This window comes from Montipora capricornis, chromosome 12, assembly GCF_036669925.1.
Source record: "Montipora capricornis isolate CH-2021 chromosome 12, ASM3666992v2, whole genome shotgun sequence".
NCBI classification, from domain to species: Eukaryota; Metazoa; Cnidaria; class Anthozoa; order Scleractinia; family Acroporidae; genus Montipora; species Montipora capricornis.
The window spans coordinates 9,787,155-9,804,584 of record NC_090894.1 but is presented as its reverse complement, the minus strand read 5'-3'; the positions used below and the strand labels follow the sequence as shown (position 1 = coordinate 9,804,584).

Here is a 17,430-nt window from a genome sequence, read left to right as displayed (position 1 = left end):
ACCGCGCTTCGCTCATATTTGTAGCTCCTTTTCGTATATTTCTTTCCTATTTTAACCCCCACCCTTCCTTCCTTTCATGGGGTTACTGACAATTAAATCCTACGTTTAAACTACATCGGTCAACTTGATGGTCGAAGCTCCGGTAACTGGACACGTTCGGGACACGTGCCTAGTGTCTTCTGCAAAAAAGAAGGAGAGCCTGGATGCAGGTCTACCTCTGAAATTTATGTTGCAGTTGAGGCAAAGATTTTAAAAAACATACATACCTTGATCTTGCCGGAATGATCCGGACATTTTATTTGAATCACACTCCCTGGATCAGTGCCATCTTGTGCCTGAATAGGTGATTTGTTGTGGGCATACAATGTACGAACCTCTCCGTTTCTTTCCTTAGCGAAGTACCACTTTCTACCGGAATGCTGTTTTCTGCTATGTCTCGAAATGTTTTTGGATGACCCCTTTCCGCCTTGTCCATTCGCCATAATGAATGAAAATTAATCCTCGAAAAGATACCACTAACTGGTACTGTAACCGGTAACGTTGTCTCTGCAGAGTGGGCGGTATTTCAATGCAAAGAAATCGATATCCTGCAAAATGCATTTGTCCTATTGGTCACTTTTCTACATTGATGCTTAAATTAAGTGACAAGTTCCGTTTGAATTTGAGACTTTCCACAGTTATGTGGGCGTTATGTGACACGCGGTCATACTAACGCTCGTGAGTTTATCGTTCTGGATTTTGAAAATAGGATATAATGAATATGGATGACTCCGCCGCTAGCTCAATTGCAGAAGAGCCTTTGTCGCTCTCAATTCTTTCCAGTATTGCCGAAGAGCCTTTGGCGCTTTCATTATCAACTGATGACGAAAAATTCGAAGGTGGGGTTACAAGAATTCCAGAACTTGAGGATGGAATATTTGAACCTCTTTTTAGTAGTACACCTGGGAAAAGGCAACGGGTATATCATATGAAGACGGCTGTTTAGACTCCTCAAGAACCGAGGAACCACTCTTGCCCGGAAGTATTGTTTCAATACAGGAACAAGATCAAACATCTTGCGGTGAAGAATCTGCAGATGACGATGGCGCTGAAACACTGGTTGACAATCAGTCCGAAGGCGAGATCTCGAGCAGCAATGAAAGGAAAACCAACGACAGAGCTGAAGGTAACATTTCAATTTCCAACTTGTTTAACTTGAGCGAACGAACGTTTTTTTGTTTGAGGATGGTAGTAGTCAATGCAGAAACCGTGTTGTTGACCTAGGCGGAAAGGTCGAGGATTTCTTTGATGCTGTGAAAGTGACAGATATTGTTATGAGGGCGGAAAAAAGGTGGACCTTTGCCACTGGCAAAATTCACTGACACCTACTCGCGCGGTCAAAGGGCATTAAAATGTTCGTCGAGAAGATTTACTGCAAAAATCGTGGACATAGCTCTCAAGAACAAGATTTCAGTTCATACAAAAGAAGAATTTGACCAGCTTGTACTAAGCAGAAAACCGCATAGAAACAAAACCCCAATGATGCAAAACCGGAAACATGGGAAACTGAAAAAACTTAAGCCTCCTTTCATCAAAGTGGAAGATCGTTCGAGGAAATTTTGTCCAATTTTCAAGGAATTCGTGAAGTGGCCGACGTTTGACGTCGAAGAAGATCAGGGTCGTGAGCCCTACAAAAGTGTTGCGAAGTAACTTTTTCAATGGCAATCTGACATCACTTCAATCAGATGGCACATGCGCAACTAGTCCCAGTCCTCTGATCTGTGTTTCAGTGAAAAACAGGTAAAAGCTCCCAGAAAAAGAAAGAGGTGGTTTTTTCATCAGATGGGAACTGTCCCATCATTTTTTGTAAACTGTAACATGGAATTTCTATTTGGACAAAAAATGGAACTGATATAAAAGTAAGTCACTTCAGCTTGTTGTTTTTTGAGAGGTAATTTCTTGTAAAATCCATGCTACAGATTTTGTGTTAGAATGTAATCATACGTACTGTTGCGTTAAAAATTTGATAAGAACAATCATAGTTAACTAGCTGAGTTTTTAGGTGTGATTTACCAAATGAGGTTGTGAGTCGAACCAGAGAAAGAACACACTTGATAAGAAAGGATAACTGTAGAGTTAAAGGGACCCGAGAAATGACTATTTGAAGGGGTTCATAATGTACAGGACGTAACTTTGATGTCGATCATCGAAAACGTAGTCGATAAGTCGATAATACTCGATATTTGTCGATAATTGTCAATCGACAAGTTTAATTTGTCGATAAAAGTCGATAATCACAAGATTTTCAACTGAATATCGATTTTATCGACAAAAATGCTGACACATTTTTCAATCGCCCACGAAAATGTAAACAGCTTTAAAGTATGGCAATAAAGTTGAATAAAAAACTGTAAATCAATAAATAAATGTAAATCGGTAAAATAAAGTCTTGGCATAGCCAATCCTGCTTCATTAAACTGTGCTTGGCAACTGTAGCCTCGTCTCCCGCCATAAACCTTTTTTTTTTGTATTTCCGATACTTGTCGATTGAAATCGATCAAAGTCGATCAAAGTCGATAATCACAAAAAATTGTGTGATCGACTTTTATCGACATCCGATATTTGTCGATTGATTAGTATCGAATTTGATCGACAACGATCGACTTTTATCGACTATCGAAATTATCGACTTGTAACGTCCTGTAATGTAGCAACAGTTTGGTAGTGAAGAGCCACCCCCCCTTACTGCGGAATCTTAAACCTTACAGCACTAAGCCCCAAACTGCGTTTTGGCTTCCATCAATCCAAATTTCGAAACATAGTCGGGAAGATCAACTCCGTATTTTGGAGTTTTTGTTTAGTTCACAGCTCAAACACCATTATGATATGTTTTTTGAAATTCTTCAGTAAAAAGATATGTACAGATTCCATCGGTGTTGAATGCAGCCATAGTTACTAAAACAAGGAATGACCTACATGTACAATGACCTACAATGAGCAACTACGATGACCTACAATGGTCTACAATGACCTACAGTGGTCTACAATGACCTACAAAGAGCTAAAATGACATACAGTGATCTACAATGACCTACAATGACCTACAATGACCTGTAATGAGCTAAAATAAAAGGTACGTGTAATTTGCAGCTCTGAGGGCACTGCAGCATGTTTGCAGTAGAAAGGTTAAAAACATTCCACTCTGCGCTTTGAACCAATCATAACCTCGTTGCTGAGCAAGTTGAAAATTTTCATTGTGCACTCTGAACTAAAGAAAACATCATGGGAAGAATAATATATTTTATTTATAATCTTTTCTTCATTTTTTCCTGCTCTAATTAAGATTTTTAATTTATCGTTGCCAAGCGAAGCCTTGATATTTGCACATTTTCATTTAAGCTTTAAAACAAAGGAAAACCATGCAAGGGTCTTTTCACAGTTTGTTTCTGCCTTCAAGGTAGACTGTGAACGCAGACGTATTTCCGGCGGTCGTTTCTCAGGCCATGTGCGTATAAATTGCTGTCGTCATTTGGGCTGCCATGCAATGGACTAAAAGCGTTGTGTGATAACGCACAATGGATGTTTTCCGCTCACCAAATTCTTCACCCTGATCCTCTTTTGTCTTTCTCTTTGAAATCTTATAAGCCATTTAAGTAGGTCATTGTAGCTCATTGTGGGTCATTGTAGATCACTGACAGTAGGTTATTGTAGATCACTTTAGGTCATTGTAGCTCATTGTATGCCATTGTAGGGCTCTTGTTGTAGCTCATTGTTGGTCTTTAGCTAATTTTAGCTTATAATATACCTCATTGTAGCTCATTGTAGCTCATTGTAGATCACTGTAGGCCATTGTAGATCATTGTAGGTCATTACAGTAGCTCATTGTAGATCGTTGTAGATCATTGTATGTCATTCTTTGTTTTAGTAGCTACCGGTATGTGAATGCAGCATTAATTTTTGCATAAGCAAACTTAATAACTTCCAGTGGATAACCAGTTTTGAATAACCTTATTGGAATTACATGTATTCGTCTGGTTTTATTGTAGTTAAAGATGCTGGATGTTGTACTGAAAAATGTCTGGAGGCCATGGATCTGGCAGAGGTGTGCATGATAAGGAAAAGTGTTCAGGGTACCTGTTCACTACAAAAGAGGCAGACATTACTTGATTGTTTGTGGGTGCATGCCAAGCCAAATGAAAGGTGTGTTTTCATATTGCCTACAGTATACACAGTTTAAATACATAGCTCTCAGTCCTGCGTGGTCTCATATAGAAGAATGCATGACAAGAGAAAACAAAACTAAATTGCATGTTCTCAGATCAAATTTGCATTGAATGTTGAGAATGCTATGCTTTTAAGTTTATCTTAAAGTTTGCTTTCTGATTGACTTTAAAATTTAATAGACAAGAATACTGAATCAAATCACAGAGTAATTAATATTCCATTTTAGGTGATTTTTGCTTGGTCGATCCAAACCCTCTATATACAAATCATGTATGATCTTGATATAACATGTTTCCTATGACTGCTGCATATACTTTTTTTATAGTTGAGTACATTACAAAATAAATTATTATAACTGGGCTACATGTAGGTTCAAAAGGTAAGCTTGACTACATTCATGTATATGCTTTTACTAAACATGTAAACTATTTAATACATGTAGTTATTGTATTTTACAAATTATGAACAAAATTCAGATTCAAACATTTTCCAATACAATCATTGTTCCTTGAATTTCAGTGATCTCCAACACATCCCATATTATTTAAGTGGATACAGAGTATGCAGCACTGCTTATCATATGATAATTGGATTGAGTGCTAAAGCTTTAAGCAAATCATTTCGTAACTTCCTTGACGGAATTAGGACTTCACAGAAATCCCGGAGCAGGAACCTAACACACAAGAGGCTGATGGCTGAAACTTGGATGGAAGCATTCACTAAAAGGGTAACCCTTACCAAAAAATTATATTAACCAGAATTCCCAATTGCTGAAAAAGTACATTGTATGACTGTGTCTGACTGTGTATGACTGTTGGGGTCAAATTCTTCATTCATCATTTCCATCCACAGTGTATGGTACACTGTATGAGCCTTCTTTCAAGTTGCATATCAATTATACTTAGGTCAAATAATTAAGAATGTCCAGGCTTCCAGAAAAAAGGGCTAATCTGGTTTGAAGACATTAAAGAATTCAAACCTAGCAGCATTGCCATAATATGTGTATGCATGTAGCTACATTTGTAATTTACTGTTATTCAGTTGATTGTATGCAGCCTGTGGGCATTATGTTAACCTCTCATAAGTGTTTGTTTGCATGACTAAAAATCCATGAAAGAGCTCTATTTTTCAGGCTAACTGATTTTGTCATTGTTTTGTTGTTATTAAATATTATTTTTAACTATTATTTCTAACTTTAAGGTGGGTGATAAAATGCCAGACACGGGTGCCTTGCATCTTCCAAGCTATCTAGACAAAACCATAATGTACAGGTATATGAAAGCAGACTTGGAAGATGGCAATGAAGATGTCGTTCATTATAGCACTTTCTGCCATCTCCTGAGCGATGTGTTTGCGCACGTTAAAATACCCAAGGTATGATATTGTCATGTTAGAGCTCCGTTCTATTTATTTGGAACTCCATAGTTTAAGACTTGTAGAATACGTTATGTAAACAGTGTAGCAATCAAATCATTATATGCTTATAAAAGGATCAAGCTAAAGGACTGGCAGTACAAGCTAGGCAACTTTTACTCTCACCAATTTCAAACAGGAGAGAGAGATGCATATAAATTTAAATTCTATTCCCTATTAAATTCACTTCAGAACTATTGTTGATCTTACTTTCATGTTAGTGGTATAGGGATTACAGCTGGATTATTATTTTTTGAATTAATTAACGAAATAAATTTCAAATATAAGTTAAATATATCCACAATCTACAATGTTCAACACTAAGTAAACATTCTTAATAATCTGCCCTTTGGGCAACCCGTTAAAGTTTTGTTTTTTTGGTTGCCCATGGTTTTTTTTTTTTTTTTTCGGTTGCCCGCCTTCTAAAGACCTGTTGCCCATTAAAACTCAAAGGAGGCTTGTATAAATGTCAGTTTGGAGTAAAATGTGTGTAAAATGGGTTTGACAGACCAACAGGACTTCTGCTGTGTCCACAGTGTTCAAGTAGCTTTCACAGTTTTGCTTGGACAAGCATACATTAATTTTAAGGTGGCTCAAACCAGTTTCAACACTATCAAGAGACCTTGTTATGAGAAAGATTGACACAACAAACTAGCTGTTATCATGTCACAGCAATGTTATGAAACCATGTGAAACAACAATTATTATTAATTATATATATATTTTTTATCATGTTTGCGGTGACTATGTCATATTACTAGTCACTTTCTTAGTTGCAAATCAAATCCTTCTGCAAAATATTAGTTGACCAAAAATTCTGATTGCCCTTTTTGACGAGTCTTAGAGTTGTTTTACTCGCCCATGGATATATTTCGCTTGCCCTGAGCAATCAGGCAAGTGTTAGTGTCAAACACTGATCTAGAATACAAGAAAGGTCATCACTATGCAGTAGGCTTAGTTGTCTCCCCCACACATCCCACTTGTTGAAAGATGTTCAAAAATTAAGATGAAAATTAAGGTTGAAAGACAACATAGATATCGATAATAGCCATTAACTTAAGTCGGCTGTTTACATGTACATGTAGACTACAATGTATGCTTTTTTTTCCAAAATGGAGTTAGCAGTTTCTTGGTAATTTGGATTTGCTGATATATCCTTATTTTAATAATTATTATTGTTATTGTAGGTTAACCGTTTTACCAGGTGTGATTACTGCACAATATTGTGTGAGGAAAAGTGAAAAGCAAGAGACAGGGATGTGCGAAAGTACTTGGACAAACTGTTTGATTTCCACAATGACCTGCAAATGTAAGTTATGCAAACAGTCATTGCATTTTGTGACCTCTTATAGAAAATATATTTGATACTGATATCTATTGATATCCATAATGCATGCAAAGGGTAACAGTGTGTTTCAACAGATACATGTATGTACATAAACCCTGTAATGATAACAGTTGATAATTGTTTTTTTTCCTGACTGAATAAACTATGCTTTTCAAACCATGCCAGCTGGATAGATGTACATGTATGGGTGGTAAATATTAATATTCACAGGTAGTCGTAGTACAGTCATCCAAACAGTCAATTATTGATGTTCATGTGAACTGCTTTAGCCAATTGCATAGATATCTGATCTTTGTTGTGTTTTTTGCAAAGAATTGGTTGGCATAATACCCTTATAAGGGTATAAAATTATGTCAATCAATTCTTTGCAAAACACACACCACAGGGATGCCAAAATTAGATTATCTTATTTTTGCATCCCTCACATGATTTCATAAATTTAGCTAAGTATTTCTATCTATTTTGTCACAGGAGAGAAAGGAAACTGTACTACCACCACAGGGAGAAGGCAAAACAGTACCCACACGAGTATGCTTGTATTGCACAAGATGGCATGGATCAGGTAAAGCTTTTCCTTCCACGCCTCATAGTTACAGCACATGCCTATGCCAGTGCAAGAAAGCTTAGAACTCACTTGACTGGTGTGTTAAACCATGGCAGACAACCGAAGGGCTATTTTGACCTATTCCAGTATCCCTATGATTCAAATCTCACCATAAATATTCTATTATTGGAGTTGCAAAGAATGGGGGAGGACTTGCCTGACACCCTGTTCCACAAAACAGAGTGGAGTACTCTCCCATCAGCTGAGAATGCAAAGTGGAGTCAGAAAGATAGGGCAGCAAGTTGGCCATTGCAAGATATACTTGCTAGGAAAGGAAACTTGAGGGATAAACAAAAACTACCTGAGTCGTGTGACAATGGCCTAGGATTTTTGGGACAGAAACCTGAGGGGGTTCCAGTAGATGTCGATGACATGGTCAGAAATCAAGTTGCCCCAGTACGAGAGGTAAACCATAAGGTGTAAAAAGATGCAATTGCTTGATTAAAATTAATGCCCCATTCACACCAAACCTTAACCATGACTGTTTTGAAGATGTTTAGTTAAACATGCTTTCAAAGTGTTTTCTTTTAAATCATGTATGTATACTGATTTCTGTCAACTACAAATTTAGCACAGGTCAAAGCATTTATTCAAACTCACCCAAATCTCATGTAAAAGGAGGTCTTACATTTTTCTATGACTGATTTTCAGTTTGTTTAATCCAGGTTAATTTAGCATGTCTTGTTGGTGTGAATGAGGTATAAGAAAGTTGTTGTGTGATTTCTTCGTTTTGCTTTTTTTGCATTTAGGTTTATGGTGGAGTATACAGAAGACCACAACCAGATGTAGTGATGGTGGATAGTTATGAAGAAGTAGTACCAGGTAGCATGTTTGCTGTCAACCTAGATGGAAACTACAAGCCTCCCCATCTAGCAGAAGTACAACAGGTTGACAATACCTCCTTTACTGTGTAGTGGCTAAAGGGTGGCTACAAGACAAAATGGGTGCCTTGGCATGGCTGGACATCCACCCAGATTCCAAAGGAAAGCGTAATATACTTTGATATTGACTTTGATGAAAATGGGAAACTGAAAAAAGAGGCAGCACAGTATTTGAGAAGAAGATACAAGGAGTTACAAAAAAATTAGATGTAGATCAGATTATTCATGTGGTCATGTTCTTTAAAGTGCTACTGTGACCAAAAACCAAGTTTTAAGCCTTGATTTCAAAAAGACACCTGTTAAACTGTATTTCAACTGGAATTTTCTTGTTTAATTGTCCACCATTACTAACTTTAACTTCTTGAGGGAACTGGCAAGATTGAGGAGAAAATGATGTCAAAGACTCAATACATGTAGTTTAAGAATGCAATGCATGTGTATGCCGCTGAATTAATATATGCAGCACAGGAGTTTCAGGCTTTCAGACTTTTAAACTTATGTTTTCTGTTTACACCCTGAAATTTTAAGCTAGTGAGTAAATGACATCACTTTTCCCTAGATCGAACCCTCAGAGAGCCAATCGTTTAGTTTGAAACGTGAGTAATGGCAGACTGTGAAATCCAAAACTTCACTCAAAGTAAACAGCCTTTGGATAACAGACCTTAACATTTTGCCAGTCAAGTGTTGAGCAATCACACTTTCAAAATCTGAAGAAAAAAAGGAAGTGATTTTTTGGTCATAGTTATTGTGGCACTTAAACAACAGGGTAATTCTGTAGATCTGCCAGTGATGAAGTAAGAAGCTAAAGTAGTATGCGATCATTAATTTTATCCAGCTGGTCTGTCCATGGAAATTCACATGAAGCTGTTACTGATGTGGTAAAAAGCTTAACTACTGGATCATATTTTATCCAGACCTATTCATGGAAGTTTCCATAGATGTGCTAGTGATGTGGTAAAAAGTTTACGTATGGGATCATATTTCAACTAGGCCTGTTTGTGGAAATTTCCATAAAGCTGTTAGCGATGTGGCAAAAAGCTAAAGTATGGGATCATATTTTATCCAGACCTGTTCATGGAAATTTCCATAAAACTGTTAGTGATGTGACAAAAAGTTAAAATATGGGATCATATTTTATCCAGGCCTGTTCATGGAAATTTCCATAGATCTGCTAGTGGTGTGTTTAAAAGTTTAAATATGGGATCTTATATATCTCATCCAGGCCTGTTTATGGAAATTTCCATAAAGCTGTTTGTGGTGTGGCAAAAAGCTTAAGTATGGGATCATATTTTATTGAGACGTGTTTATGGAAATTTCCATAGATCTGCTAGTGATTCGGTTAAAAGTTTAAATAATATGGGATCATATCTTATCCAGGCCTGTTTATGGAAACTTCCATAAAGCTGTTTGTGGTGTGGCAAAAAGCTTAAGTATCGAATCATATTGTATTGAGACATGGTTATGGAAATTTCCATAGATCTGCTAGTGATGTGGTTAAAAGTTTAAATATGGGATAAATTCTTGTCCAGGCCTGTTTATGGAAATTTCCATAAAGGTGTTAGTGATGTGGCAAAAAGCTAAGTATGGATCATATTTTATCCAGACCTGTTCATGGAAATTTCCATAGGTCTGCTAGTGATGTGGTTAAAAGTTTAAATATGGGATAAAATCTTATCCAGGCCTGTTTATGGAAATTTCCACAAAGCTGTTTGTGATGTGGCAAAAAGCTTAAGTATGGGATCATATTTTATCCAGACCTGTTCATGGAAATTTCCATAGATCTGCAAGTGATGTGGTTAAAAGTTTAAATATGGAATCATATCTTATCCAGGCCTGTTTATGGAAATTTCCATAAAGCTGTTAGTGATGTGGCAAACAGCTTAAGTATGGGATCATATTTTATCCAGACCTGTTCATGGAAATTTCCATAAAACTGTTAGTCATGTGGCAAAAAGCTAAAGTATGGGATCATATTTTATCCAGACCTGTTCATGGAAATTTCCATAAAACTGTTAGTCATGTGGCAAAAAGCTAAAGTATGGGATCATATTTTATTCAGACCTGTTCATGGAAATTTCCATAAAACTGTTAGTCATGTGGCAAAAAGCTAAAGTATGGGATCAAATTTTATCCAGACCTGTTCATGGAAATTTCCACAAAGCTGTTTGTGATGTGGCAAAAAGCTTAAGTATGGGATCATATTTTATCGAGACCTGTTCATGGAAATTCCCATAGATCTGCTAGTGATGTGGTTAAAAGTTTAAATATGGGATCATATCTTATCTATGCCTGTTTATGGAAATTTCCATAAAGCTGTTAGTGATGTGGCAAAACGCTAAAGTATGGATCATATTTTATCCAGACCTGTTCATGGAAATTTCAATAGATCTGCTAGTGATGTGGTTAAAAGTTTACATATGGGATCATATTTTATCCAGGCCTGTTTATGGAAATTTCCATAAATCTGTTAGTCATGTGGCAAAAAGTTAAAATATGGGATCATATTTTATCCAGGCTTGTTCATGGAAATTTCCATAAATCTGCTAGTGATGTGGGTAAAAGTTTAAATATGGGATCAAATCTTATCCAGGCCTGTTTATGGAAATTTCCATAAACCTGTTAGTGATGTGGCAAACAGCTTAAGTATGGGATCATATTTTATTTAGACCTGTTCATGCAAATTTCCATAGATCTGCTAGTGATGTGGTTAAAAGTTTACATATGGGATCACATTTTATCCAGGCCTGTTTACGGAAATTTCCACAAAGCTGTTTGTGATGTGGCAAAAAGCTAAAGTATGGGATCATATTTTATCCAGACCTGTTCATGGAAATTTCCATAGATCTACTAGTGATGTGGTTAAAAATTTTACATATGGGATCATATTTCATCCAGGCCTGTTTATGGAAATTTCCACATTGCTGTTAGTGCTTATCCAGACCTGTTCATGGAAATTTCCATAGATCTGTTAGTGATGTTGTAAATGGTTAAAGTATGGGATGTTTTTATCCATAGCTGTTCATGGAAATTTCTATAAATCTCGTAGTGATGTGATAAAAAGTTAAAGTTTAGAGTCATATTTTATCCAGACCTGTTTATGGAAATTTCCATAAAGCTGGTAGTGATGTGGTAAAAAGGTGAAGTATGGGACCATATTTTATATAGACCTGTTCATGGAAATTTCTATAAAACTGCTAGTGATGTGGTAAAAAGTTTAAAGTATGGGTTGATATATCATCCAGACCTGTTCATGGAAAATTCTATACATCTGTTAGTGGTGTTGTAAATAGTAGAAGTATGGTATAATTTTATCCATACCTGTTCATAGCAATATCTATAGATCTGCTGGTGGAAATTTAAAAAGTTGTGAAGTTTCTTTTCGATAGTGGTTTCAATTCACGTGGTGTTAAATTGATAACCACGATTTCATGAATAAAGTTTTCCTTATCGTTAAGTGTCCCATACCGTGGTTAAAAATTGAGAGTAAGATGCTTATATCAGCCAACGTTCTTGACATTGGCAAATAACGCCAATTTAGATTACTTAGTTTACCAAAATTGCCTTACTTCAGAAAATGCCAACTTAAAAAATTACGTGTTGTTAGCCCTACTGATGGAAATGGGCCCACACAAGGACAGAGAAAAACTCTGACCAGGGTGGGAATTGAACCAACGACCCCCGAGCCAGATCTCCGCCGCTCTACCGACTGAGCCACAAGGTCAGACGGGAGCAGGCCGTGGGAACTGGGTTCAATTCCCACCCTGTCAAGCTCAAACTCCGGCGATGGCCACACGGATAAATTTATTTAAGTTACTGATGAACTTGTGGCCCTCGGTGCGCACCTTTTACCCCCCCCCCCTCCCCCTCCCCCCCCCAACGAATTTAGACAGGCGTCAAGAACGACAAGTCAACCGTTCACCTCGGTGAAAGCAAATCAGTAAACGATTGACCTGCTGTCTCTGAATCCCGTTCAAGCAGTAAGTGTCGGTTCGCCCTTTTGCTAACATTTCAAAATGATCCCATTTTAAACTATGACCAGTTGATGTAACATGGTCCGCAAGAGCCGACGAATGATGACCATTAATTAATGCTTTAAAATGCTCAGTTTTTCTGGCAGGCAATCGTCTTTTACTTTATCCGATGCAAAAATCATTGCAGTCCCAACAGGCAGCTCTATATACAATCTTAGCCATTTGGCCACAGCTAAGTGGCCACATGGCGATTCGACACTCACTGTAAAATGAAGGAGACACTGTTGATCAAAGATTTAAAGCCGACCTTAAATGAATATGTCCGCAGCGAAAAGCTGTCTCTCTGTTAGTTTTTGTCACCTCTATTGTTACAATTGTTAATAGGAGGTGTTTACATGAATGATACCTTTCGCAGCTCTGTATTTTTTTACATGATATCACCACAAAAAGTCATGCTTGGGCGACTCACACCAGCGCAAGCTCAACCCGGTTGCTGTACTGGAGCGAAAATTTGGTTCCGGCGCGAAATCTCGCAACGGTACCGTGTAAACGAGAAACGACCACTCGTTCCGGTGTGAAATCCGCCTCCCGGTGGGCTGGAACGGGTAGCGCATGCGTACTTTTCCTGATAGACGCCATATTTGTAATTTGGACTCACACCCGTCTTTTATCGATATGTGGTGTCCCTTCATGTGAACACGATACGAATTCACCAAGTCATCCTGTAAACGCAGTACGAAATCAAGAAGTCACGTGCACCCCGGTGAGAAACTCGCGCCGGTGCGAGTTTTGTCATGTAAACACCATCTTAGTGATCCTGTATATTTAAACTCCAATTGTGTATTAACCGTCACGTCTGAAGATGTATGCAGAAGTAAAGGATAGTAATATTATTTTAAATGGTGCGTTTTTATCTGATGTTTGCCACCGCTGTTTGTGAGCTAACAAAACTGAGATGGTCAAAGAAAAAGAGTATTTGATACTTCAAGACCTAGTCTCCTCACAGCCGTTTTTTACGATATCACGCATCGTGACACCGCAAAAAACGACTGCGAAGGAGACCAGTTTGATTTCGTGATGCAAGAAAGTTTGTTCGGTCTCTGCAAATGATCAGTTTTCGTCGGATCGATAGAGAACTTCCTGAGTCTCCTATCCTGAGTTTCCTATGGCTGTCTCTAGTGGCAAAGTTGCTTCTCTAAAGCAAGACAGCATTTGGTCGTGGTTTCTTTGTTTATGTGCAACCTTATGCATGATTCTCACTGCTGGATTAATTTTCTCTTTGGGCGTACTTTTCCCAGTTCTCATGGAAGATTTTGGCGAAAGCCGAGAAAGGACAGGTGGGATAAATATACTTGTCCATCAAAAGAAATAAACAACGTAATGGCCATTAATAAGGAGTTTAAGCAAATATGATGGCCACGGCAAGAATATTATTGGTTAAAAAAGGAAAAAAAATATTCGTGATGCAAGTGCAGCACGAATTTCCGTTCATTTCTTTGCCGTATTCCACGAAAAGACAACTTGAAATCACCAAATTTTAGGTTTTCACGACAACCTGCGCATGTAAACAATTTTCTGTTTTTCCTTTAAAGCCGTTCCTTCTCATCCACTCACAGGATCACAGGATTGTACGGGGTGAACAAGACGGAATAATCGCGAAATACTTGCGACAGGGCCAAGGTGTATTTTGGAGTGACGTTTTTCATTTACGTTGCCGTGGTCTTTGCCTAAACTTTGTTTAGCAAATAATTTCGGCAATCGGCTATCATTCAGCGATTTTCATAAGAATCGTATCATTTTGCAAAGTCAATTAAGCTTTTAAGATATAAAAAAAAGTGATAAAGATGGTTTAAAAGTTGGATTGTTGTCTATTTCTTAGAAGATCTATCATGTACATTCATCGCCGAATCACGCATCTTGAGTACGAAGCAATTATTGCTTTTTTCGGTTTCGTTTATGCTTTCTTTTTATTTTTCCATGCTCTGTTATTCCAAAGCTAACTGGATTTCTTTGTATATATATGATTCATTTGAGTGAGGACAATGTGCGAGTCAGCGAGCCATGCGAGTCATGTGATCCATGGCTGCGAGTCATGCGAGACAACATGGGAGTCACACAGTTATTGAAAGCTAGCCGCTTTAAAATGGGTGTTCAAACTTAAAAACTGTTTATCAGCGCTATTTGAAATGGGCGCTTAGACTTACAGTGCAACGCGCCTTACCGTGGCCACCCAACAAACTTTCACATTTGACAATACGTGTAAATACGTCAACTCAACCACCCATGCAACGGTGTCCAACTTACAACTGTGCGAACTTTGCAAGGAGTCGTGCTGTCAATCAAATTCACACCTCTTGATTGGCGAGCAATTTGTAAAAAACTTTATTAGTTGCCCACGGTGAGGTGCGTCGCACTATAAGGGAGGCTCGAAAGGGTTTCAACACTTGGAAGACTCTCTCTTTAGATCGAATGATGCTACAACATTTTATCACGTAACCGAAATGTTATGGTACCATATAAAACACCCATTATTTCCAAACAACATGTAATCATTGTTGTGATGTAATAAGTTATATTGGCAACGAAAAAGCCTAGCCGAAACACCCTGTATTTTGGATTTAGTTGCTCATATCTCAAAAACGAACTCGGTGACCCGTCTTTTTTATTGCTGAAAAGTGATTAGAAGACCACGATGAAACTCTTAAAAAATTCTGTCAAGCGGATTTAGAGCCACCTTTAAAAAATCACAGAAATAATGGCCGCCATTTTAGTATTCTTTTGTTTCCATGCAAATTGACCAAAAAGACCGTAAAATTCCAACCAGTTCTCGCCCTTGAATTCGCGATTATCCTGATTTGTTAATTTGCTTTGAATCCACTATCATCGTGAATTTAGAAGACTGAAAGCTTGGATTGTGGGAAATGGTCACATTTGTTTGAAAAAATAACCCAAGTGTGTGGCCATATGACTCGGCTGGGAATGTTCATGGTTAACGCTGTTTTGTTTTATTTACCTTCGCCCATATTGTATAAACAGAAAAAGAAAGCAAGTATGGACAGGGAGGCCACAACAGCGAAACCATTTACTGTAGTCCCAAACAAAAATTGAAAAATATAATGTAAGTGGTAGAGCCATGTTGCACTTCAGGCAGACAGATTTCCAGGTTCGAGGAATGACAGGATCGTACAGATTCAGGAGAGCGTTCATGTAAAATTGAAAAAGTTTGACTTTGAAGGACTTCAGCAAAAGGGAGTTGACTCAAATAGAAGAAGGTAGAGAGTTCCAAATCCTGCTGGTGCGGATGAAGAAAGAGCGTTAATAGGTTACAGTTCTGCATTTCTTTGTAGTATAAGTGGTAATGTCATTGTTATGCATGACCTTGGACCTTGTTACTCTAGTGGTCTTCCGAGGAATCGGTAGAATGTCACTGTCAATGTCTATTAGACCATTGGTAGCCTTGAATAGCTAGCTGCTCATGAACAAGATTTTAAACACTATTAGATAATGCTGTATTATCACTCACCAACAAATAACATTAAACACGACAAACGGTCGGTCTCCAAACTTCACGACAATGCTGAACATTTTAAAATCAAAGCATTGGCCTAAATTATTAGTTAATCTAGCTTACACCTAATTACTCTTCAGCAGCGATATTCTATGGTAGACTTAAGTAACTATTTTTCTTTCTTTTTTTTTTGAGAAACGCGGTGTCTTGATCTCTTTAGTGGTAAAGCGGAAAGAAGCGGTTCCTATAGACCGTATTCATAAATGGCGGCTAAGTAATTATTCTTCTGTCTTTATGCTAATCATCCTAACTAGCCTCATAAACACGAGCAAAATTGAAAAGAATTTTTTTCCAAAGCGAGGCTAGTGATTATGATAAGCACAAAACACAAAAGAATAATTTCTTGACCGCCATTTATGAATACGGTCTATAAACTTAAGTCGAAACTCCGCGTTCAAATGCAATCCAAGGACATGATTTTTTTATTTCCCTATTTTCTCTACTACCACAAGTCCTAGAACACAATCTTCTAAATTCACGGGAATAGTGAATTCAAAGCAAATGAACAATTCGGGACAATCGTCATTTCATGGGCTAGAACGTTTAGCAAATTCCTAATCCCATGGAAAGAAAAAGAGTTGTCTTAAGATGGCCAATATATACTCGGGGTGTGTGTGTGTGTGTGTGTGTGGGGGGGGGGGGGGGGGGGGGTTATTAACGTCTCCAATTACATGTGGGGGCTATTTTAACTTCAAGTGTTTTTCCTTTTTGTTGCCAATAGCCTGGGTGAGTTCCATAACCGTGGCAGTAGCTATGTCCTTGGGTCCTCTTATGGGTGTATTTGTAAACCGTTTCGGATGCCGTGTCGCCATAATTCTGGGATGCCTTTCCTGTGCAGCTGGTCTTGCACTTGGTTCTCTCGCTCCAGGTGTGTTGGTCCTCACCATTGCCTTCAGTGTCCCCTTCGGAGTAGGCTTCTCATTTGTTTACATTGCCGCACCCTTGACTGTCACGCAACACTTCACCAGAAGGCGATCGGTTGCCCTGGGGATTGTCACTGCAGGTCAAGGACTTGGAACAATGATTCTTGGTCCCACATTACAAGCTTTAGTAAATGCGTTTGACTGGAGAAATACATTCCTTATAATGGCAGGCGTTTTGGTCCTTGCATCTTTTACTGGTTGCTTTCATAAAGGCCACACTCAAGCCACGAGGTCTTTTTCTTCTTCTTCTTCAACTCAAGACTTGGACAACTCCAAAAAATTATGCTGGGATTTTTCTGTTTGGAAGAACCCTAAATTTCTGATGTTGATAGTGATGTCTGTCATTGTGAATTTTTATCGAATCATACCGTACGTGCATTTGGTGAGTAGCTTTGTTATTCTGCAGGGTTCTCCAAGCTGCACAAAAACGTATCGGCACAACAAACATTGTTGAGCGCAACATGTTGGGATTGTGTGGCCGTCAGGTTGACCAGTGTCAACATTTTTTCTTTCACTAGA

General features: G+C 38.1%; 2 protein-coding genes across 2 annotated transcripts in view; both read left to right on the top strand.

Moving 5' to 3' along the window:
* Positions 1-1,749: 1,749 nt before the first annotated feature.
* Positions 1,750-12,042, top strand: LOC138026500 (uncharacterized). Its single transcript, XM_068873880.1, has 7 exons — positions 1,750-1,898; positions 4,026-4,179; positions 4,723-4,930; positions 5,404-5,577; positions 6,804-6,925; positions 7,436-7,526; positions 8,318-12,042. Exons 2-5 carry the CDS (start codon positions 4,067-4,069, stop codon positions 6,855-6,857), a joined length of 549 nt encoding a protein of 182 aa, XP_068729981.1. The 5' UTR covers positions 1,750-1,898; positions 4,026-4,066; the 3' UTR covers positions 6,858-6,925; positions 7,436-7,526; positions 8,318-12,042.
* Positions 12,043-13,297: 1,255 nt separating this feature from the next.
* Positions 13,298-17,430, top strand: part of LOC138026495 (monocarboxylate transporter 2-like) — a 7,662-nt gene continuing 3,529 nt past the window's right edge. The window contains exons 1-2 of the mRNA XM_068873875.1: positions 13,298-13,757; positions 16,710-17,293. Coding sequence (XP_068729976.1) covers positions 13,586-13,757; positions 16,710-17,293 — 756 coding nt within the window. The 5' untranslated portion in view covers positions 13,298-13,585. The remainder of the gene's footprint in view (positions 13,758-16,709; positions 17,294-17,430) is intronic.